Genomic DNA, 21,471 nt, shown 5'->3' with positions numbered 1-21,471 from the left:
TTGAATTGATAGGAGCTTCACTACTATTGAATAAAGCACTGTTACAAGTATTCTGCAACTGAACTCTAGTAAAATGTTTATCCTGAAAATTTCAGCCGCTTCTCAGTTGGTCATGCAATAAAACGAGAACCTCAATACAAGCATTGATGAAAACAGCACTTATATAAATAGATATTGTTATTTGTAAACTATAAGGAAATTATAACATATCTGTAATAACATTCCTAAATATCTTACAGAAATCTATTTGTAAAAACAATTTTCAACATATTTGTACCGAACAATTCATGACTCGTGTATTTGAAAAAAGAAACTTCTTCGTAATACAACACAATAACTTAACTGACAATATGAGACAAAAATTTATAGAATCGTTCAGAATATTTTAATATCATTCGAACAAGTACAAACTTTTCTGGTAGAATGTAAATACGTAAATGAAACATACCTTAATATGTCATTTGATTGAATGATTAATTTCTGAATATAATCCCCTTATACAGATGGTTTAAATATGATATATCAAAGTAATACGTATTATAATTCTTTTTTCGGTGAAATAAGGTGTATTGGAAAAGCAACTTATTGCTAAAAATATTTACTTAGATAATAGCTAACAGAATTTTCAACAAAATCATTATAATACATTTCATTTTTTTTCGATTCCACATTAAATATAAGTAGGAAAAAAAACGAGTGCAGCATTATGATTTACTGTAAGAAAAAAATTTTAAAAATAAATATAAAAATGCAAGTAAATTATGCTCCAACAGTTGCTGAAGACCAGGTAATTGTTCACGTTTTCAAAGTATTAACTTACTGTCATTCATGTAACCTCGTAGTGGGTGTAGTGCATTTGAAAAAAAAAAAAAAAAAAAAATTTAATCACGTAATAAATCATTTAAGACATTATTCAACCTTTTTTATAAGTGTATTAAGGTACGTACGCAAAGGCGAAGTATGATTTATTTTATAGAGTAAATCTATTATAATACTTTGATAAGATACTTAAAGACTAGCGGCTAACTTCTTTAGTTTCTGGATCCAGAATCTATCGAGGCCAAGCAAATCACAAATTTGACACACCCACTGCATTGTTAAGTATGGATAGTAACCATCAGTGCAGTTAAACAATTGAAATGGAAAGAAAATATAGAATAAAGACAAAAGTGCTTACAAAAGTCATAAAACATGTCTAACATCCATAATATATATATATACGTATAATTACAGAATAACTTGTAGAAATATAAATATCTACAAAGTAATACATTCAAACAACAGGTTTGTAGATTTCACTTTTTTGTTCGATTAATGCGAATGAATTGTTTATAAAAAAAATATTTACAGGTCCTTCAGGTCACTTCGACTGGTCGAACAATATAAGCTTCATTTGCTCTCTAGCAAAGAATAAGCATACCGAATCAATGTTTTACTATTTCCCTAAGCGTCACAGTATATCACACACGAGTGTCATTATTTCAGTTTCAAACATCTCGAAATTCACTCATATTAACTTCTTTAATTAATTTAAAACTCTCTTCCTCTATGTTTCTTAACATATATTTATAAAAAATAAATCTGTTTCTCTTTTGAAAACTGGCATGACTCAATTACTCAGATTGGCAAGGTAATTCGAATTATCACTTGCACCGTTCTACATCTATACTACATTACACTTTACTGTAACTGTTTCAGACTTAAAATATTGATTTATACAATTTACCCCAGCATCTGGTATTCTCCAATTCTAACTCAATGCCATAGTGAGGGATAAAGCTAGAATATTGAGGGAAATTGTTACGCTGTCAATATGAATAAGTTATGTATGATTGGAGAAGCAATGCTTTTTGGCCTTCTATTATAATTTAATAATCGTTAACTTAAAACTATAGATTAGAGGTCGATGGCTGGTCTACCTCTGGTCTGCTATCCGGCGGACTGGATATTGGCTCCATTTGTACAACTGCACTTTTGCCCATTCCCCACTCACTCTCTGGGTCTGAGAAAATGTTTGAGCCTTCTTTATCCAAGAAATCATCTTCCAAGGAAATGTCAGACAAATCTTCCAAGCTATGTTGATCTTCGTCTGTGTACAACGACTCTGTCACAACTATGTATCCCAAAATTCGAATGTCATTAGAAGTACACAATAACGATCATTGTAGAAACAATTCCAAAAATATGTGACTATACCTTCTGCTAGAGTGTGATCGGAAAGCCACGTGGGTTCATCCCACTCGTCAAATTGCAATTTTGTATTTGCCTCAACTTCATCTGGGCTGAGAATTGCTTGTCTTTCTGTATCAGTGACATCGTAGATCTCTGTAACCTGTACTTTGTTGTTGTCATCCATATAATACCAAACCATAACAGCTTCTTGATCTGACGTTACCTGGATGGAAGGCATGATTAATTGTTAAAAATATTGATGATATTAGTTTCAAATGTGACAGTCGAGAGACCCCATAGATATACAGGGAAATATGTCCATGGTAGAACTTAGATATCTTTTCGCTCACAAAGCTGAAGGAATGGAAAATTCTCAGAAAGCACAAGATATTATATGGCTCTACCAAGCGTACTAGCTCAGAGGTCCACAGGCAGCAGGGATAGGTATAGTATGATAGAGAATCTGTGTAGAGGGCTAGAAATCACACGTCCACTGTACTTTGATATTTGAAGGCTGACAGAGTAAAGCATAAGGTACTTACTTGAAGAATATTTTCAAAAGTGTCATCAAATGTTGTTGAATCTGCAATGTTAACTACACAGTTCGACTGCCGTTTGTAATCTTTCCAAGGCTGCCTATAAGTAAACGAAACGTGAGATATTCGGGATTTTTAATTTTAATTCTTTTTTCAATTAAAAATATCATACCGTTCATCATAGTGAAGCATCAAATTGAGATTTGTTTTCGATTTTTTGCATAATTCATTAGGATGTGCAGCCTCGATGTCATATATACCTGGAGATTAGCGTGTTTGATTAAAGGGGTGAACTTACGTTGAGAAACAGTTAACAGTAAACAGTTCATTGTGTTTTAAGAAAAATATTTTTCAAATGTAAAACTCACTGGATCCATATTCGGTGATAGCAAGCTGACACTTGATAGTTTGTGGAATTGGTTGATAGTAGACATTGACGCCAGGGAATATACTGCTGATTTGTTCCATGAAGTACTTGATCATTTCTACCAGATTTTTCCTCAATTTTGGAGCGTTTAGAATAAATCTATGCAAGAAAACAATGAGTAATCATATTAGTGGTAATGTGATCATTCTAAAATCAAGCAGTGGAAAACATTTTTACTTCACTGCCGGTTGTTGTCTGATTGGTATTTGCAATATTTCAATATTAAATACCGTACAAGAGTATTTCTCTGAAATACCTCGCACAGGTTACTTTCACGGAGACTTTTCTCTTACATACTATGCTCAACATACACCCCAGCAGGGACTCATGACGTCCGATATACCAATGTGGATGACAAACGATCGTAACACAGTTAGTTATTTAAGAAATGTCATGTGAGAAATTGTGGATGTATTTATGGACTTATGGTGGAGATACAGTAGGAGGACTATACAGGCAAGCAAACACAGAAAAGCGACAGTGTTGTGCTTACCGTGAAGGGGATGCAAGGTGTTTAGCACAAACAATTGCCTGCTGGGGGGTACGCACAACGTTTCCGATTACTCTGTACTCCAAGGTACGAGTCTCGACCTTGTTACCGACCAGGCTAACAACAACCACATGCACATCATTAGAGTCAGTAGCCTATAGCTAAAATTTGTGAATGGTATTTACAATGAAAGAATCAGATTTTGAAATTTACACCTGAAACGAATGAGAGATATCTGGAAATCAAATTAAATACATAAAGAAATTGATTGCAATGAAATCGTATAGTACAGACTGCAGGCAAACCGGTGATAAGTTAGTATTTTCCAGTTAGGCAAATGAATACGTATCCAGGCGTATCGTATAACTATTGTTACATTGTGAGAAAGTAGAAGGTCGACTGTAGGTAATTGAAACTGTTAAGAAGCTGAAGAACAAAATGAAGTTCAAGCAATACAAACTTACTTTGTAAATGTAGCGTACACCACATCAGCGGGTAGTACGTACGGCAAACTTAGCAAAGATAACAACTTGACACTCCTATGTTTGAACAGCCAATTGACGAGTCCCTTATTTGCAGAATCTATAGCATCTTGGAATATTGTCATCACAGTTTCTGGAAGATTGGCAACTAATGCTTCCTAAAAACAATTAATTACAAAAATCATTTCTCAAAATGCTGAGGTCGATTTTGATACTGCAAAATTCAACCAAACGCAACAATCATTTGTAATTCACATTCGATAAAAAATCAAATCACGAACCTGTCTATGCATTTTACACTCTGAACATTCTGGGTCATATTCCATGCCTTCGTCGATGGTTTCAGAGACAACAAAAGTTGACTGCACAGCTAAGCAGCGTGTGCAGTTTATCAAGTTGTTTCGATGTAAAAATCTCAGTGCGTCATCGAATCCTTGTTTACACATGTTTGAAAGTATCTGTACATATTTTGAGTTAAATGATGATATACCAAATTTCGGATATGAAATTAATTTAAAAATAATGCAAATAAATTAATGTTTACCTCAGGATTTGGGGGAAAAAGTATTCTCGCGAACCTGTATATGTTTTGTTTAGACAGTTCTATACTTGTGTTTGCAAAATTGATCTGAAAATTCAGAAACATAACTCATTCACATTATCCGTCTTTCCGTACAAGTAAATAAATGAATTCAAGGCTATAACATCTTACATGAAATAATTGCGAAGATACATCCCTAGGGCAGATATCACTTTCTCCGCAAAACGGACTAACGGTAATTGTGTTTTCGTCAAGGGTAGGCAGATTATCACTGAAACCACCATCCATATATCTGATTCCATGAAATCTCGGTGGTAGTAGCCCAGAGAAAAGTGGTATGAAAGAGCTGGCCAGCAGCGCCTGGAAATAAACAAAAAAACATGTTTTTCGAACAAGCAATTCACACAATACTCAAATTGCTGAGTCAATTTTATATTCTAATCTAGAAGCTTAGTACGATAAAGGAAATGTCGATTATAAATTGACATTGACTGATAATTTTCTGGGCATTCAAGGTTAAATACATTTCTATTAATACGGTATCTATAGAGTGTATTATTCGTCATCCTCACCTGTAGTAAATCATCTTTTGAGTTATACTGTGAAACAATTACATTTTTCCCATCATAGACTCTGGTCAAAGAAATGTGTAGCTTTCCACTAACTATTAGATGTGCATCATCAGGTAGGAACTGCAATGAAAAACAAATGAAATTAGTCTCAGTAGGAAAATTTGTTTGTAAATCAAATGATTTTCACGATTAATGGTTCATACTACCTTAGTCAAACCTTCCAATAAAATGTCTTGCACATTGAACGAAGGGCTGAAAGGCCCCAAGGTTCGCTGCCTTGCTTCGCGAGCCAGCCGCAAGACGTTGCTTGTGATTTCCCCTGAAAAATAAAATGTACATCAATAAATAAAAGTACATCAATACTGATGTATATGATGAATGTCGTTTCACTTAGTAAAAAATAAAAATTCATCAACTTTGGTCTAAGTTAAATTTTATATATGTATAATACACAAAGAAATTTCATTCATCGATTGTTAAATAAATCTGTCCGTTAAAGTTTAGCTATCATCTTTGTTAAATAACATGTTACGAATACAAAATATTTGATATGTGTAAATTTACTTGTCTATCAAAAATTGTTATCACCATTTTATTATTATAACTTTCATTCTGAAAGTGAATAACAGTATAGATTATTTTCTAGCTAAAATCAAGTTCACATTGATCTCACAATCCCGATTAATATTCAATCACTTTACCAAACTGTTGGATAAAGAAGACTGATTATAATCTATAATCAGATAACACTGACACTTGTTACAAATTGCAATGTTTTATAAGGACAATATTTTAATCATCGAGAGATTATAAAGATTAATTGTTGTCAAGTATACCTGTATTGTTCTCTACTACGCAACATGATACGTTCATCAATAAAATGGTTATTGAACTTTGGACTTTAAACATTAAGCTTATGATAAGTCGATGTTTAGCAAAAACGAAAGAGAGTGAGAAAAGAAAAAAATTGAATTTTTTCATAGAATATTCCTGCATTCTTTTAACATTACAGAAACAGCAGAGAAGTGTCTTCCCGTGCAGTCCATACATATTTATACTGTAATAAAGCAACTGCAGTAATTACTGTATTGTGTCGTTTGTCGATTCCTTGAGAAAATATTTGCTTTGTCCACATTCCTTTCACAGTTATAACTAGTTCAAAATAACACATTTCATGAACCCATACTTTCTATACAGCAGAAACAGTTAGAATATGCTGTTATACAATCATTAGCAGTATTCAGATATTATGTCTTCTATTTTTTCATTTCAAAGGACAAAACCATCAAGGTCAATGACCTGCTTCAGAATTCAGGACATTCCAGAAAGTTGTGAAAGTTACTCAACAATCATGGAAATGTAATTAAGGTCATTGAATAAATAACTAAATATAATTGAAATATATCAATGATAAAAGTTTGCAAGTAGAAAATTAAAAACGAATCTATAATACTGACACAGAAGTGTGAAAATGACTCAACTTGGAATGCATGTTATTATTGGTCAACCGAGCATAAAGAAGTTACACAAGTGAGGCAACCCACTTCCATTACTGTATTTACTTGCTTGCACGAGGCATCTCACTGATTACGAGTAGAAAACTATTTTCAACAAAAGTGTGTGTATGTGTGTATACATTACAAGTTAGTTTCTTCAGATACATATCAGCTGCTCAAGTTCTGACGTCAACTGATATAATTCTAACAACAAAACGTAGTGTGTGTTTCATAATTTTATTAACGTTTGATTGATCTATCCGGCAATCAGCCCCAGATACTATGAGTGAAATAAAATAGTAAAAAGCACAGAAAGAAGGTACTATTGAAACCAAATGTATTTAAAATATTATACAATGGATCAATTGTCATGAATGATCGATAGATGTCAATGTGAATGTAATAAACATTTTTTATGCAAGATCGGCACATCTCCCTATCTAATAATTTATCAGGCTGAAGTTTGTAACGTTAGTGTAACCATGCATCTGTGGAAAAAGTAGTTATTTTGTAACTTTGGGATTACTTGAAACTTTGCAAACCGTTTATGCAGCATCAACAAACTCGGGTTTTGTAAATTCAACTTCTTTAGATATTCTAAATGTGCAAAATAGTAATTTTTGTTTTAACGTTTTGATACTTTAACATTACTAACTTCAGCCTTGGAATAATTCAACAAAATTAGCAAATTTACTCTTGATGCATATTACATGAAACCAGAAAGTGCAAATCGATACTTATTCGTCACCATTGTCATTCGTAAAGTCAGTAGATGACGGATGTTTATTTAATCGGATGCTACTTATAAGATAAGAAAAGGCCTTGACAATTTAGCAGATGACAGTGAAGATTGCAATTTCAGTGTATTCTAACAGATTATATCTGACCAGTACGCGCATTTTTGTACTCTACAGTTACATTATTAGCTGACTAACAAGAAAGGTCTTTTGAATATGGTTGATTAAAACACAACTTAATCGTAATCCAAAAAAATTCCGTAATTCTTGGGGACAAGGTAAAAATATGATTTAAAACTGGAATAAATGGGCATTTTTGGAGAAGTTTTTTTTTCAATTATTATTGAAAACAAACTTTTAATAGTTTCAAGTTATACGTAAGCTGGATCTCAATTTTCTTCGAGATTTGTCATTTGCGAAATAACAATGTCGCTTGCCCAGAGTGGCGTCAATTTTGCGCAAATAAAATTCCCTGAGTTTTTCCTAAGTTTCACACAATTATTTATTAACATAACATTACATTTATTTCAATATCGCGTCAGATGATATATAAAATTGAACAAAAGCATAGTTCACAATTTTGTGACAATTTACTGTATGCTTTACAAATTTTTTTCAGAATATAGACACTGAAGATAATACAATAAAGTCTTGAATAGACGCATTACTTGCGAATTTATTGTGATGATTTAATTAGATTGATGTGCATAGTGAATGAGAAAATTGTAACATAAGACAAGATGTGTGCAACTCACGGTTAGTCGACAAACTACAGGTGTGCAGAGTTGAAATAGGTTATGAGACGGCGCGGGCGTATTTTGAAGTTTTTTTGGGTTTAATTAACAAAAGGTGAATAAATGTTTAAGCATACCGAGTGGTAGATCTAGGAGCAGGGCACAGGCTGCGATGGCACCGGCTGATGCTCCGCTGATTTTGTCAAGGAGTAGATGAGGTGCGTATTTTTTAAAACAAACCGCAACTCCGACGTGGTAAATGCCGAGGAAGCCGCAGCCAGCAAATGATAAATTCATGTTTCACAATCCGGTTAGCCGAAATGGAGTCTCTCGTTGTCAACTCTGGTTGCAAACCGACGTAAAACTGTTATTTACCGTATTTATATCAAGCAACTGCAAGTCTTACGAGCATAAGACTCGCTCACTCGGGTCCCTGAGTGTCAAACAGCGACGGGTAACTCTACACCACCGTCGCGTGACAGAACGAAAGAAGAACTGATTGTGATATTGCTCTAATCAGTTAAGCGAGTTATCGCCCACGACGTGATCGCAAACTCTTCCTTGCCTCCAGCTGTTTTTTGATACACTACTTGAGGAAGAGCTGGGACAGCTGGCTGCACTGAAAATGCGATTGAAGGACTGCAGCAACTACAGTTAAAAACAAAGAATAGATAACGTGCTACGCAACTGACGTCTTGTTTGCAGATACTTGATTTCGACTTCTGATTGGTTGTCTTGATATGGTGTGGTTCACGCTCCGCCCACTTGCCCGCGTTCAGAAACATATCTGAAATAACCCGAGCATTTTCAACAGGCCGACTTCGGTAGTCTAATTCAAAATTACTTGAGTTGTGCAAATCTGTCGTGCCGAATGCCATCAATAGACTTGTAAAGCTGTGGCGCGATCACGGCAATGCAACTGTAATTGGTGACGGTACTGATATTGCTCATCCTTTTTGACTGGTACTTGGCTTGGCTACCCCCTCTGCTGATTAACTTTGCTTGCCTTAACGGAACGTAGTTACGAAGCAGCAAAAAAGAATTTCGATGATCATACGATTGGGTGTTACAACCACGTAGCAACGATTGAGTTGAAAACGCCATAATATAAATACTGAGGATAAATATCATCGTTAATTTCCCGCACTTCCTTCTGTGACGCATGATTCGCTGAAACGGTCGGAGAGAACGGAACGTCTCTGATTGGTAGGCTAAAAGTTTTGACTCCATCAATTCCGGACCATGAGACGCTGCGCTGACAGTTCAAATTTGCTGTCAAATGGTTTATATAATTTTGAGATTAGTCCAACTCTCCGTTCTGCGGTTAATGACATTTCTGTAATATCACGTGTGCCTACCTCCAAGATTGCGTTCGACGATCGCGTGGATATTGCCTTCTAATTTCTACGGTGGTATATCAATGAACATGGATACGGACCACGTTAACCTCAACCCTTCCGGGCTTGACACTGTTTATTACGGGGTTTACGTACCACAGGAGGACTCTAACTGGTTCGAATCTAAAGGTACATTACGGCCCGTTTCATCTAGAATTTTTTCTCATCGTGAGAATAATAATCGCTTACGATTATTTAGATTTGTAGTTCATATACCGTGCTGTAAACAAATAGTGCGTCCGCGTGTTATCACTATCTTTTACTCAACTGCTCGTAATTCAAGGCTACATCTATAATGATATGACTAATTAAAATATCGTTCAGATAAGCAAAGTTTTGTTTGTTTACTAAATTTATCATTCCACGTCATGTATTTAAGAAATATGGTGAAAATGGCATAATACACTTCAAATTTTTAGCTATTCATTACCGTTTGTAATCGTTGTTTTATCTCTTGATGGTATTATCCTACGTTTGCAAAAAAACCAGCAGAATATTTCCCTAATGGCATGACGTTATTGCTATGTGATAGCGTGAGTATTTAAAAACACGGACACACGCGGAGTTAAAATCTGAATAGATAAGATAAATCCGACTTGCGTAAATCTCTTGTAATTTCCTTGTTATTTCTTTTAGTTTTTGTCCACCAATTTGTTTTGTTCTTTATAGACCAGCTATATGTCTACACGGACAAGAATGAGGCTCTCAATGTAATCAAGAAATATAAAAAAGGTCGCTTTAAAAGTTTTAAAACTTATGATGAAGCAAAAAACTTTGCCGAACATGGCAATGAACAGTTGTTTTCATTGACAACGGGGAATCAATCAATTTCAAATAAACGAACTGGCCAAGGCGAAGAGAAATCTAGTAATTTTAAGGCTCCCAAACATCAAGAAAACGTGCAGTTTAGAAAGTTTATTGAAAATGGGGACTTGGCTAGGGTCAAGCAAATAGTTTGGGAAAATCCAAGATACCTGATCAGCAGTGGTGATACACCTGCTATTTTGCGAGTATGCATGCAATTTTTTTTTTTCTGTTACAGACTGTATAAATAAGTGTAAAAAGGTTGGACAAAAACTAATAATGATTATGACTTTGTACTTTTGTTTAAATGAACACGACCTATTTTGTACAGGAGGGTCCTCGATACAACGCCTTGCACGTAGCAGTGAGAGTTGGTTGTAGAGCAGACATGTGCGAACTGATATTGAATACAGTAGGAAATCCTGACTTTATTAAATTATTGGATGGGGAAGATGATTATTCAAACTACCTTAATCGGGCTCAAATATTAGTCGATTTATATTTAAACACTCCTACCAAGGGTCTCAATGAGACACCGCTACATTTTGCTGTGAAATTTGGGCTTAAGGAAGTTGTTCAAATCCTTGTTTCTTATCCCCAATGTTTAAAGACAACTCGAAATAAGTATGAACAAATTCCTGCTGATGTAAGTCCCTCAATAATCTGATTTATTTTTCTGGTTTCAAATTTTTTGCTGACATCTCAGTCTAGGAAGAAAAATCTTCTTTAATAAACGTCGCAATTGATTAAGGTTCAAACATTGATATTACGTTGCATCATCTTAGATAATATGCAGCAGAAAGTGTCAGGAAGATGAGATACTAAAGAGGGAAATACTTTCGTTACTAGACGAATTATATTATGTGCCTGTGATAAGATCTGAGGATAATACAACACAACCATTGATCGGCGAGCTCTTTTCTCCAACTAGTCCGCTTGTAAGTGGTAGCAAAAATGTGCATTATCACTCATGTGTAAACGGGATGATTACAATACATATACATATTATGTTGCTTCAATAATTATTGATTCGTGTTTCAGAAATTAAACACTGATCCAATAAGTCCACGGGTAGAGGTTTCTGCATTTGCAGGACCGATGAGTAAAAACAAAGCCGTTGAGTTTAGAAGAAAGTGGAAAACTCCACCTAGAATACGTAACACTCCGACTAAAAGATTGAACCTTTCATTCGATGATTCTTATACTCAGAATAGCCCTGCATCAAACACTATATATCGACTACAAGATACGGAAAAAGGACTTGAACGTGTTGGTAGGTTAGTACTTTACGTTCTGTTATTAATCTGTAATCAAAATATTATCCAGTCATTAAAGTCCAGTATGTTTTAGATTAAATATCTGACCTGTTCATTGTTAATTCCAGGGACCTTGCTAAAGAATATCACGTTGCATGGAAAGAGTATTGGCCTTTCTTGAATGGCTTTGCCGATTTGACCAGTAAGGAGGGACTCGCAAAACTTGAGGAGTTTTTTCAGCAAAAATTCAACAATCCATCCGAGCAGAGTACAGAGGTAAGTAACCCTTGTGTGCATATATTTTCAATAGGTCACAAAAATATCTCAATCCTTACAGAAAATGGACAATGAAGCATATCCAATTAATGGTAATGATCAAGAGAAAGATTACGAAATGAATGTTCTGTGTACCCAGCTAAGCTTTTCTACATTGAATATACTGGATCATCAGGGATCGAATAAACTTGGTAAGATGCTACAGATTTCCATAACTGTATGGAATTTACAGAATGTTTAAACAATGCGTTAACGTTAACTCATTGCAAATAAGATTATTGTATAAAATTATTTCTATATCATTATTCAATGTTTCGTGTTTAGATTCAATACAAAACCGGTTATCTTGTGACCTGACTGGTAGCGGTAAGTACGTCAGTGTTGAAACATATTTTTAAAAATGGAAAGTAATGGAAAATGGAATACCAAGAAGAAAAGTGGTTGTTTTTTATTTTTTGTAATACACATTTGAATTCGTGTATTTGAGCATTGTTCGTTTTCACTCAGATGAAGAATATGAATTTTTCACACCTCCATCATCCCCACGATCTGTATCCAGCGATTCGGACGATGACATGTATACTGCTGAACAAGGGGACATGATCTTTATTCAAGGGTAAGTACTGCTTGCAATTCATTCCAATTATAGATTCTGATGAGAAAAATTTTCTACAGAAACACAGCATCAAAATTAGATTATGCAGTTTATCATGCCATCTCAGACATGGATTTGAGCCCACATTTGTATCCGAACATTTATCGCTGGCGTCACCAGCTCCGACTGATTACAGAGAACGAGTCTTCGAGGTAGGCTTAAAATCTCATATTCGTATATTTTCATTACTGGCGACAGTTTAGGAAAAAAAATTGCTGACTTTAATACTATTTTCTGACGTACTGTGTAATCTTATTATGTTTCATAGATTGAATACCCCATTTGCACCACAACGAAAGTTACCATGGACTCTATCTCAAAATTGTGTTAAAACTCTGAAATACAATTGATGGAAATGGATGATCTCGGCGCTTGATTCACAAAACACATTAAACGGTAAATAATGATTATAATGAGTATGACGACTCTTTGAAAGAGGAAAAGATGATTTGTGTGGAAGACAGATATATGTCAGACAATATGTAACGATTGGATATCACAAAATGTTTATTGGATTTTTGTGAATTATGCTTTTAGAGGTACAAAACTGAGTACTTCAAAAATTGGTACTGCGTACTACCCTAAAAAGTGTTATTACAAATCCCCCGCGTAACTAAAAAGTGATTTATGGATTTGTCAAATTTTCCATGAATGCTAAATTAGCCTTGGTGCTCATAAAGCTTGTTACCTGATTCATTCAAAAATTGAAGAGCGTGGCCTCTGAGTAAATTTGTTTGTTTCAACCAAAAACTTGCAGCAAACTAAAGGTACTGAGTTTATGTCACTTGCGACTTCTTTTTTGACATGCAACATAATTTTGTATCAGTTGTTTCTGTAGCCCAGGGCAATGGGTCAAATACATCCGGCCAGGGACTACGAAAAGTCGATTCTATGCTTCCAATTTTCATGTAAATCTGATACAATACAAATTGGTGGTAAATTTGACCGCTTTTGTGTAAATCAAAGACTATATCTTTATTACTGATATTTTTTAACATGTGATATTCTGTATTATTCAGTGTCAAGTAATTCGAAGCAATTGAATTCAGCATAATTGTTACGAGAAACATGACTTACAAAAATTCGTTCTGTACCTCTTCAATTAAAAGTCTTTCTGATTTTAATGTCTAAATGCATAACAAATATTTTACGTACGGAACTTTTGTATTTTTTTAAAAAGAAAAAGAAAAAGAAAAAAAAAATTAATGGAAAGGAAAAAAATTTCAAAAAAGAATAACTTAGGGTACCTAATAATTAATTCATATATTTTAAGATATTATGTATTTCTAGCGAGATGATTCCACCTATAAAACACTATGTATCTGGTTTTGACAAATATTGGATTACCTTCCTTATACAAAGTTTTCAATGTGAGTTTTTGATGAATGTTCAATTCAGTTCAGTTCTTTAACTTCTAGAAATACATTTTATCATACATATATGTAGATATAGAGTATATAATAAATATAATAATATCAACAGATGTATTTTCATATAATTTTGTATTGATTAAAGATAAGAAATCATACAACATGACAGAAACGTGCTATTTATTTTTCCTCCTCGTCGTCGGAACAAGCCAGAATAAATCTATTATTTGATCATCAGATAACTTTATTGACAATACGATTACACTCGCGTGAATCAAACATAATTTTTATTCATGTTGACTTTATATTATATTAATTGTGATTTCTTTGAGAATTTATGTAGTGTTCATAATTATCAATATTATCAACAAGATTATAATGGAACGTGTATAGTACAACATTAGGTACTTAGGCATTGACAGGCGCCGGTGGAGTTTGCTTTAGTTGTAAAATAATTGACCGCATACGAGATACATCCTTGGATGTGCGAGATGATTTTGGATTGAAATCACATAATTTAGCAATACGTTCCCACTCCGTTCCAGGTTCCACTTCATCCGCTTCCGCGACGAACTGTTTCTCCGCATTTCTATTGCAAATGGAAAAATAATTTACCATTTACGTTGTAAAGACAAGTTAATGTAGATTATAACAAAGAAGGATGGTGAAGTAACGTGTTCAGAATTGTAAAATGTAGTGAATAGTATAGTAAATTGTATACGGCCATTCTGTAGAATCCAGAATATATGAAATCCGTTTTCTTAAAAGTAAGTATTTATTGTATAGCGGAAAAATATACAAAGTACCATCATGATCTGAATGAAGAGAATTATTAAATAAAAATTGCAATGCTAAAAAATGTAGAAGTGCAGATTTTTTTTTGCAACATTGAACAGAGCGTATTCTACTAAATTTGAAATATTTCCAGCAGTTTTGCACAAAGCAGTAATGAAACATGGGGTAAAAACTTAACACATGTAATGATGAGCACAATATTTAAGATTCGATTGGAGATATTCCTTTTAACAAATAAAACAGTTACTTAGATTCTTGGGAATTTTTAAATTTCAATCAGTTCGTCCATGTAATCAGGACTTCGTATGAGTGTGTTAATAAAATTGCTGGGCTGGTGAGTGTCGTCAGAGTAAGTTATGTGATGATTATTTACTTACTTGGCAGATTCCCTAAGAAGCATAAAAAAAGCAGGGCACTATGACAGATTATATTGGAATATCAGGTAGGTATTTGATAATATCGAAGATATGGCAAAGTGAGGGTTCTAGATAGTGGAAATAAAATTGATAAAATAGCAGAAGTTTATATGAGTTACTTAGTGACAATGACCATTGCACGGTAACTGCACTGCTAATTACTTCAAGTTATATGTCAATTAGTTGAATTGTAGATAGAAGCCATTTTGACCTAATTTCCGAAACTCACATTCAATTATTGAGTGATAAAAAAACTGGTTTACGCTAAGTTTAAAAGACAAATGTTACAAAAAATCTTTATTGGCTGATGCAAAACGCAATGCACATAAGTCAGCTAATCATAAGGCGTAAGCAAAGCATAGGCAGTTTAAAATCATCGATCATTAATACTATGTGATATGGAATAGAAATAAACCATACCTATTTGTAGCTTTAGTCTTACTGATAGCTTCGGAATGATGCATGTACCACTCTTCGAGTTCTTTTTTTGCCGCTTCCCGCCATTCTTCTTTTTTGTTCTCTTCTTCCAAATCTGTTGAAAATTAAAATGAACAATGTAAAAATTAGCATGAAAAACCACATAATTTAATCAATCTACGAAACTTCAGAATTTATTCCACATTAACTTCAAACTGCATAAAATGATTACCTTTCTCTTCCAGTCTCTTTTTCTGTTCTTCTCTCCATTTTCGAATTTTCTCAGGCTCTTCATACACTGGAGGAATAACAGCGGGTGGTTCTTGGTAGAAAAAATAGATAAAAATAAATGTAAATGCAACATGCATTTTATCACAGGACTATTTTTTCCACTGAATACTTGTTTTTCGAATACAAGAATAACCAGATAGCGTTTCATATAGTGTAACATACATGGCATAATGCATAAGCGTACCTTGTACTTCTGGAGCTGGTGCCTCTGCAGGCTGTTCAACAGCGTTGATCATAACAAAACTGCCGTCCGCATCTCCGCCAGGACCACCCTTCAACTCTCCAAAGTTAGTCGAGAAGTCATCTAAAATGTATGGTAAATATTGTGTCAATAGTACAATACAAATTAGACACTGAAATTAGTGACACCAGCTTGTACCCCACCTTCAGCAGGGGGTGCTGCAGCGGAGGTGGATAAAGTGACGGGTGGAATTTCATCCTCGAGGCCAGCGAGCTGATCCTGTTCGCGGGCCAAAAACTCCGCTGCTGGATCAATCTCAGGTTCGTCCTTGAAAAATTTGTCACCAAAAGCATCCATAGTTGAACACTGAAATGAGTGATGACGCATTCACATTAAAAATGTAGTTGAGGAAGAAGATGTATCAGGGATTTCGTTAGGTTAGATAGTTGACGTTGGAGTGTTAAATGTCATACGTCAGTTTGCTTATGCAGAACAATTACGGTACCAGGAGCCGTTACCCAAAGTATGTTTGCAAGTTAGGGTAACTGTTATTGAAATAACAGAATATGATTGACTGACCCTTTTGTCAATTCGTTAGCGTTCTAAGCGCTTAGTAGATTTGGTCAAATTTTGTTAATACACCTGTCTGGGCGTTCAAGTATGGGATCATGGGAAGATCGAGAAGAATATCCTACTCACGTTCTATTGTACAGTAATAAAAAGAATACACCTGCGTGTAAGAAATAATTTCGTCGAATGTCAAGTGTCAAAATCCCAAACTTTTCACCAAATCGTTAACGTTCACGTTCAATAATGATGAGTGAAGAATTGTGGGAGGTGGATCAAGCATGAAAAAATGTAGAAAAAGACGCGAACTCATACCCGAACAATCGCTTATGAGTGTCGCCCTCTGGAATCTGAGCGATGACTCACAAATGATGCGAAATGCAATTTGATACAATTCCCGGGTTTATAATGGATTGCGCATTTAAACCAGTCTCCTGCCGATAAAAAAGCTTTCGGACCGCTCGTACGGCTTAGTATGGCCCCAGACCTATCAAGGTCCACTTACCCGTCGAGTACTCATGGTGAAAATTTGTTCGTCGACGGATGTGCAAATAAAGGAATGTAAAAAGTAAAAAACTACCCCGAGTCATTCACGAGATCCTGCAAAGAATGAAGTTGAATATAAAAATGATTGAATTTTATTACTTTCATCAAATTGCACATTGAAATCGCATTTGTCATTCGTCTTCAGTTTTTTATAACGAATGAACTAAGACAACTGAGATATCCGCCATTTTAAAAACACTTGGTTCGTCAAATTTGTCCGACCTCCTTGCAGATTGCATTTTTGCAAATTCACGTCGCGTTAACATCGCTATGAGCACATACCAATTACATTGACTGATGAAAGAGCTTGAAAAAATTACTTCCGGATACAGCACATTTTATTGTATAAGATAATAATTTATTACATTGGTCTAGAACTGTGTATTGTTTATTAATAAATGCAGTCGTATGGTTTGTTTGCAAGATGCATGTATTTTTTTTTAGTACAGCATGACGGCGCAAGTTGGACACTGTGTCATAACCATTCTTGAAAGTTAGCGCGCCTCATGTAAAAAAAATTTAGTACGTAGTTGCAATGCCAGGAGATATTTAAACACTTACGAGTTTGAAACTATAAGTAAAATATCCAGCAGATTGTTTGTAAATAAATAAACTGTACAAGACATGAAGGGCTGGTTAAAAAGCACAGGAATAAATTTTACAAATAATAATTAAATGAAATGCTGTTATCACAATAATATAAAGTGTATCTAATAGTAAAGTATTGGTAATAAATACAGAGATTACTACTATCGTCTATTGTTCACACTTCACTGGCAACAAAATTTAGGATTCTATTTATTTTATTAATTAGTAATATTATTTTATGTTTGTTTGCTTGTTTGTTTTATTCTCTCCGTAAAAGTGGCAAAAATTTAATTAAAAATCGCTTAAAAAAATATTTATAGCTAGTATAAAAATACTAAGAAATTTCAATGAACCGCAATCCAGTTACCCGCGCGTTAATATAACGACGGGAACCTCGAAATGGTTACTGAAAATTCACTCTTGACCAAAGTCAGTAAGTATAAGTAGGTACTTCAGTACATGAATTCATGCCGTACGATTACTAATTATTGTTGTTATTCGCAGGCAGTGTGCATACTGGCGAATAGACTAAATTGATAATAATGCATGCACTTTTCTGTACGCAGAAGAGTCAATCAGTCTTGCCCTGATCCCCTCCTAGATACTTTCCTAATCCTGGGATTCGTTGCCGGAGGTTCGTTAATTATCATTCATATTTATAACATGGTCTGCTTCAGATTACTCGATGTTATTCAGGTATCAGCTAAGCACTTTCTCCGTCATCTTCACTGCCCAAAATGTCAGAACTACGAGGAAGTAAAAGAGCCACGTGTCCGTACCTGTAAATTGAGTCAATGCTCACATTCATGTACATACGAATACTTAAATCAGAAGATGCGCTACAAAATAATGTAATTTCATCTCTGTAAATCCGACACTGTAGTTCTAGATACTGACTTGCTGCTTTTGTATTTCTCCTGAATGGCTTGCTGTTGTATGTTACACGCATTGCTGAATGTCTTTGTGAGACAACGTATGCACCCCTTCAGTTCCTTGAAGCTGTAGCCAGTTGAAAGAGCTAATTCTTCAGGCCATGCTTCTTCGTTTAGAGTGTGTCGTGCCAAGGCTATGGCTGATGCTGCTAAGTGACTTGGCAGAAATGCGAGGTACGGGTCTGCCTCCAGCATCGACAGTTCACACAAATACTAAACGACATTAAACGAACGTGTTATTTTGGCCTTTTTAATATCATGATGAGTAGGAAAATTTATTTGGATGTATTTGTACTTAAACTATAACAGAATAGATCTTCTATACATGTGAGTAGTAATAGTAATCAAAACTAACCATAGCCAAATACTGGATCTTCTCTGAAAGGTTGTTACTGATGCAGAAATCGGTGAGAAAAGCTAAGGGCGTTGGGACTGTCAAGTCAAAGGATAAAACGCGAAGTATGAGATGTTCCATCCGTAATACTTGCTTCTTTGTATACGTATCATCCGTAATATATACAAATTCACCAACATCAGGAGGATAAATCTCTTCATATTTGCTGTTGGATAAACATCAGTTTTATAATATGCTATTTAGCTGTAACTGTACCAATGAAAAATTGACTCTGGATGACACAAGTTGGACTCTTATTTTCAGTTTGTGGAACTAATACGAAAAATGAGTTAAATATAAAGTATACATGCCTAACAGATACTGTCAGGTTTTAGTTTTGCATTTTAATTAATAAATTGTACTTACGCTGCGATGAACATGGCAGCAGTACCAACAAGCTGCAGTTTAGCTCGCACAACGCTCATGTAGGAGAGGAAACGGTCGATGTAAGACACAGCCAAATACAATGTTTCACTGTGCAACCGATACTCTTCAGCTACTTCCACCAACCAATCAACAAGTATTGATCGCATCGAGTATGTTATGTCTGGCTGCTTCTTCATATACCCTGGCTTCGGTCTATGCTGAGTCTGTGCAAGTTGAAAGAGAGTATTTTGTACAATATCTATCGGCAGAAATAGCATAGTCTTTTGTACATGTAGAACTCATGACCACTAGATATAGTAATTCAAAAACAGATATATATGTGGAGTAAACACAAGACATTACATGCGCAAAGACAAACCTCTGCAGATCGAAGGTAGTTGTATATGTCTGCCCTGTACTCATCGACATCGAAGAAGTTAAGCCTGAGTGCTTTGCTCGCTTCACGTTTAGCTGCATTATCTTTTCTCGAAGAATCCAACAGGCACATAGATTTTTCCAAGGACATGGGGCTCTCTTGGGGGAAGAAGGGTTCGTCCCGTTTTTTCTGATTTATGTCATGCAGAGCTGCTCGAAGTGATGGTAAAATGGGAGGAACAACATCAAGAACTGGCTTTTCTCTTTCAACTTTTGTCACTTCTGCAATTTGTTTCCCCTTTGTTTCCTTGGACTCTTTAGTTTCTCTGAGGGCAACGGATGTCTCCTTTTCAAGTTTATCCTCATATACATTAAACGTCCCATCATCTTTCTTATCCTCATATATCTTGAAAGTCTCATATTGACTGGGCACGAATGGTTTTGCCTTCGGATACTTCTCGTCTTTATTACCAATCTCCTGATAAGAACAATCCTATATTAATATATTGCTTTGAGGTTATGTGAGGCGGTCTCTAGCTGATCATTGATGATTGGTTTATAAAAATCCTTTGAAAGCAAAACTCAACGACAATTTTCTCTTAAGGATAACTTTAATATAAACGGTGTATAGATTGTGCAAATAAATATGACATTTTACAAGTAGAATACAACACGATGTACCAAACATGATGAAACTGGCTGGAAATAACCATACGTCTTGCAGGACCCTCGCAATCAACTGCCGCAAGTCAACAAAACATGGAAATTGCTTAGTCGATTCACACAGGGTCACTTACACGACTTAAGCATTGTTTATTTATCAACAAAGATGAATAAAAAAAAAAAATGACCAACATGAGTACTAACGAGGCATATTGAAGCCACGAAGTGTAACGAACGATTTGAGATTGGCATAATTTTGCAGTTGTAGGCTGGGTGAAGGTTTGACAGGTGGAGGAAGAGAAATATATGACAAATTGTGTGGGATAAGAGGAAAATTGGCCGAGAGGTGAAACTGAAAATAAATTTGTTTATATTTTATTATTATAATTACCGGCTTCGAAGTTCTGAGGCAGTTGTTGTTAATAACTCCAAGGACCGCCCGTTTGCTTTGCTGTAGTACTTGGCTTGGATTCGGTATCGAAATGTTCTCTTTGCCGCGTAGGACATCGGCTATCCGATTCTCCTGGTCCTCGTGCACCCGAATTGTGGCCATTATTTCTTCGATCAGTATTACTTCCTTGTCAAATAAATATGTACTAGTCCGAGCGGCTTATTTTCGTTGAGCGGTTACTTGATACAGACACGTTAATACGTGCCCGTTACCTTCGATATTCAGGGTACGTTGCTTCAAAACCGCCCGAGCATTGCAGAGAATATCGGAGCTGGACGTAATACCAACAAACTTCTCTCTCGCCGTTTGATTTTAAACAAACGTAACTCCAACAGCTGGCGATACGTTACAAGCGTTGCTTGAATCCACCAATCGAAACAATGTTTGCACTCTGGATATTTTATCTACCAATCACGTTGCACCGCGTTCCAAAAACCATCATTCTTCGTCCCAATTTATTCCCTCCGATTTCACTCGGAATCCTTGCGGTTCCTGCGGCGAGATTTTTTTATTGAGTGAATCTCAACAAATCAAACGAATTTGA

General features: G+C 35.1%; 4 protein-coding genes across 10 annotated transcripts; 1 reads left to right on the top strand and 3 right to left on the bottom strand.

The window, feature by feature from the left end:
* Positions 1-277: 277 nt before the first annotated feature.
* LOC124412331 (1-acylglycerol-3-phosphate O-acyltransferase Pnpla3) lies at positions 278-8,934 on the bottom strand. Of its 2 annotated transcripts, XM_046892112.1 has the most exons (13): positions 8,325-8,934; positions 5,427-5,539; positions 5,221-5,340; positions 4,820-5,008; positions 4,652-4,735; positions 4,389-4,565; positions 4,090-4,265; positions 3,629-3,742; positions 3,077-3,234; positions 2,881-2,968; positions 2,715-2,808; positions 2,197-2,395; positions 278-2,113 (listed from the first exon to the last, which is right to left on the bottom strand). In XM_046892112.1, exons 1-13 carry the CDS (start codon positions 8,482-8,484, stop codon positions 1,890-1,892), a joined length of 1,896 nt encoding a protein of 631 aa, XP_046748068.1. In that variant the 5' UTR covers positions 8,485-8,934; the 3' UTR covers positions 278-1,889. The 2 variants fall into 2 exon arrangements, with proteins under 2 accessions (XP_046748068.1, XP_046748070.1); XM_046892114.1 differs by lacking the exon at positions 3,629-3,742 and having other exon boundaries at positions 8,325-8,921.
* A 306-nt stretch (positions 8,935-9,240) lies between these two features.
* LOC124412174 (ankyrin repeat and LEM domain-containing protein 2 homolog) lies at positions 9,241-13,747 on the top strand. Of its 2 annotated transcripts, none has more exons than XM_046891842.1 (11): positions 9,241-9,713; positions 10,254-10,594; positions 10,720-11,034; positions 11,174-11,326; positions 11,430-11,665; positions 11,773-11,920; positions 11,982-12,111; positions 12,245-12,286; positions 12,428-12,536; positions 12,596-12,727; positions 12,844-13,747. In XM_046891842.1, exons 1-11 carry the CDS (start codon positions 9,608-9,610, stop codon positions 12,923-12,925), a joined length of 1,794 nt encoding a protein of 597 aa, XP_046747798.1. In that variant the 5' UTR covers positions 9,241-9,607; the 3' UTR covers positions 12,926-13,747. The 2 variants fall into 2 exon arrangements, with proteins under 2 accessions (XP_046747798.1, XP_046747799.1); XM_046891843.1 differs by having other exon boundaries at positions 12,596-12,728; positions 12,838-13,747.
* A 98-nt stretch (positions 13,748-13,845) lies between these two features.
* Positions 13,846-17,504, bottom strand: LOC124412177 (clathrin light chain). Of its 5 annotated transcripts, none has more exons than XM_046891850.1 (7): positions 17,494-17,504; positions 16,249-16,411; positions 16,049-16,168; positions 15,806-15,895; positions 15,577-15,688; positions 15,118-15,129; positions 13,846-14,534 (listed from the first exon to the last, which is right to left on the bottom strand). In XM_046891850.1, exons 2-7 carry the CDS (start codon positions 16,400-16,402, stop codon positions 14,354-14,356), a joined length of 669 nt encoding a protein of 222 aa, XP_046747806.1. In that variant the 5' UTR covers positions 16,403-16,411; positions 17,494-17,504; the 3' UTR covers positions 13,846-14,353. The 5 variants fall into 5 exon arrangements, with proteins under 5 accessions (XP_046747806.1, XP_046747801.1, XP_046747804.1 ...); XM_046891845.1 differs by lacking the exon at positions 17,494-17,504 and adding an exon at positions 17,118-17,136; XM_046891848.1 differs by lacking the exon at positions 17,494-17,504 and adding an exon at positions 16,625-16,947.
* A 20-nt stretch (positions 17,505-17,524) lies between these two features.
* On the bottom strand, positions 17,525-21,255 carry LOC124412175 (cyclin-A2). The gene is made up of 6 exons (XM_046891844.1): positions 20,868-21,255; positions 19,818-20,291; positions 19,439-19,662; positions 19,034-19,238; positions 18,644-18,891; positions 17,525-18,525 (listed from the first exon to the last, which is right to left on the bottom strand). The coding sequence occupies exons 1-6, from the start codon at positions 21,027-21,029 to the stop codon at positions 18,450-18,452; spliced, it is 1,389 nt and encodes a 462-aa protein (XP_046747800.1). The 5' UTR covers positions 21,030-21,255; the 3' UTR covers positions 17,525-18,449.
* Between the last annotated feature and the right edge of the window lie 216 nt (positions 21,256-21,471).

This window comes from Diprion similis, chromosome 11 (assembly GCF_021155765.1).
Source record: "Diprion similis isolate iyDipSimi1 chromosome 11, iyDipSimi1.1, whole genome shotgun sequence".
Classification (NCBI taxonomy): Eukaryota; Metazoa; Arthropoda; class Insecta; order Hymenoptera; family Diprionidae; genus Diprion; species Diprion similis.
Note: the sequence above shows the minus strand (reverse complement) of the source record. Positions and strands in the feature narration are given on the sequence as shown.

Bases quoted from the DNA above. Each gene is read 5' to 3' on its own strand.
- LOC124412177 (XM_046891845.1), bottom strand. The intron at 16,169-16,248 runs GTGGGGTACAAG...CATACATTTTAG, and splicing joins TGCAGCACCCCCTGCTGAAG to ATGACTTCTCGACTAACTTT. The intron at 15,689-15,805 runs GTAATCATTTTA...AATTTTCAACAG, and splicing joins AAAGAGACTGGAAGAGAAAG to ATTTGGAAGAAGAGAACAAA.
- LOC124412174 (XM_046891842.1), top strand. From the start codon at position 9,608: ATGAACATGGATACGGACCACGTTAACCTCAACCCTTCCGGGCTTGAC. The intron at 9,714-10,253 runs GTACATTACGGC...TGTTCTTTATAG, and splicing joins TAACTGGTTCGAATCTAAAG to ACCAGCTATATGTCTACACG. The intron at 12,728-12,843 runs GTAGGCTTAAAA...TATGTTTCATAG, and splicing joins ACAGAGAACGAGTCTTCGAG to ATTGAATACCCCATTTGCAC.
- LOC124412331 (XM_046892112.1), bottom strand. From the start codon at position 8,484: ATGAATTTATCATTTGCTGGCTGCGGCTTCCTCGGCATTTACCACGTC. The intron at 5,009-5,220 runs GTGAGGATGACG...GTTTATTTCCAG, and splicing joins CAAAAGATGATTTACTACAG to GCGCTGCTGGCCAGCTCTTT. The intron at 4,736-4,819 runs GTAAGATGTTAT...CTGAATTTTCAG, and splicing joins TATCTTCGCAATTATTTCAT to ATCAATTTTGCAAACACAAG.
- LOC124412175 (XM_046891844.1), bottom strand. From the start codon at position 21,029: ATGGCCACAATTCGGGTGCACGAGGACCAGGAGAATCGGATAGCCGAT. The intron at 20,292-20,867 runs GTAATTATAATA...TGTTCTTATCAG, and splicing joins GCCTCAGAACTTCGAAGCCG to GAGATTGGTAATAAAGACGA. The intron at 18,892-19,033 runs GTTAGTTTTGAT...AATGTCGTTTAG, and splicing joins AGATCCAGTATTTGGCTATG to TATTTGTGTGAACTGTCGAT.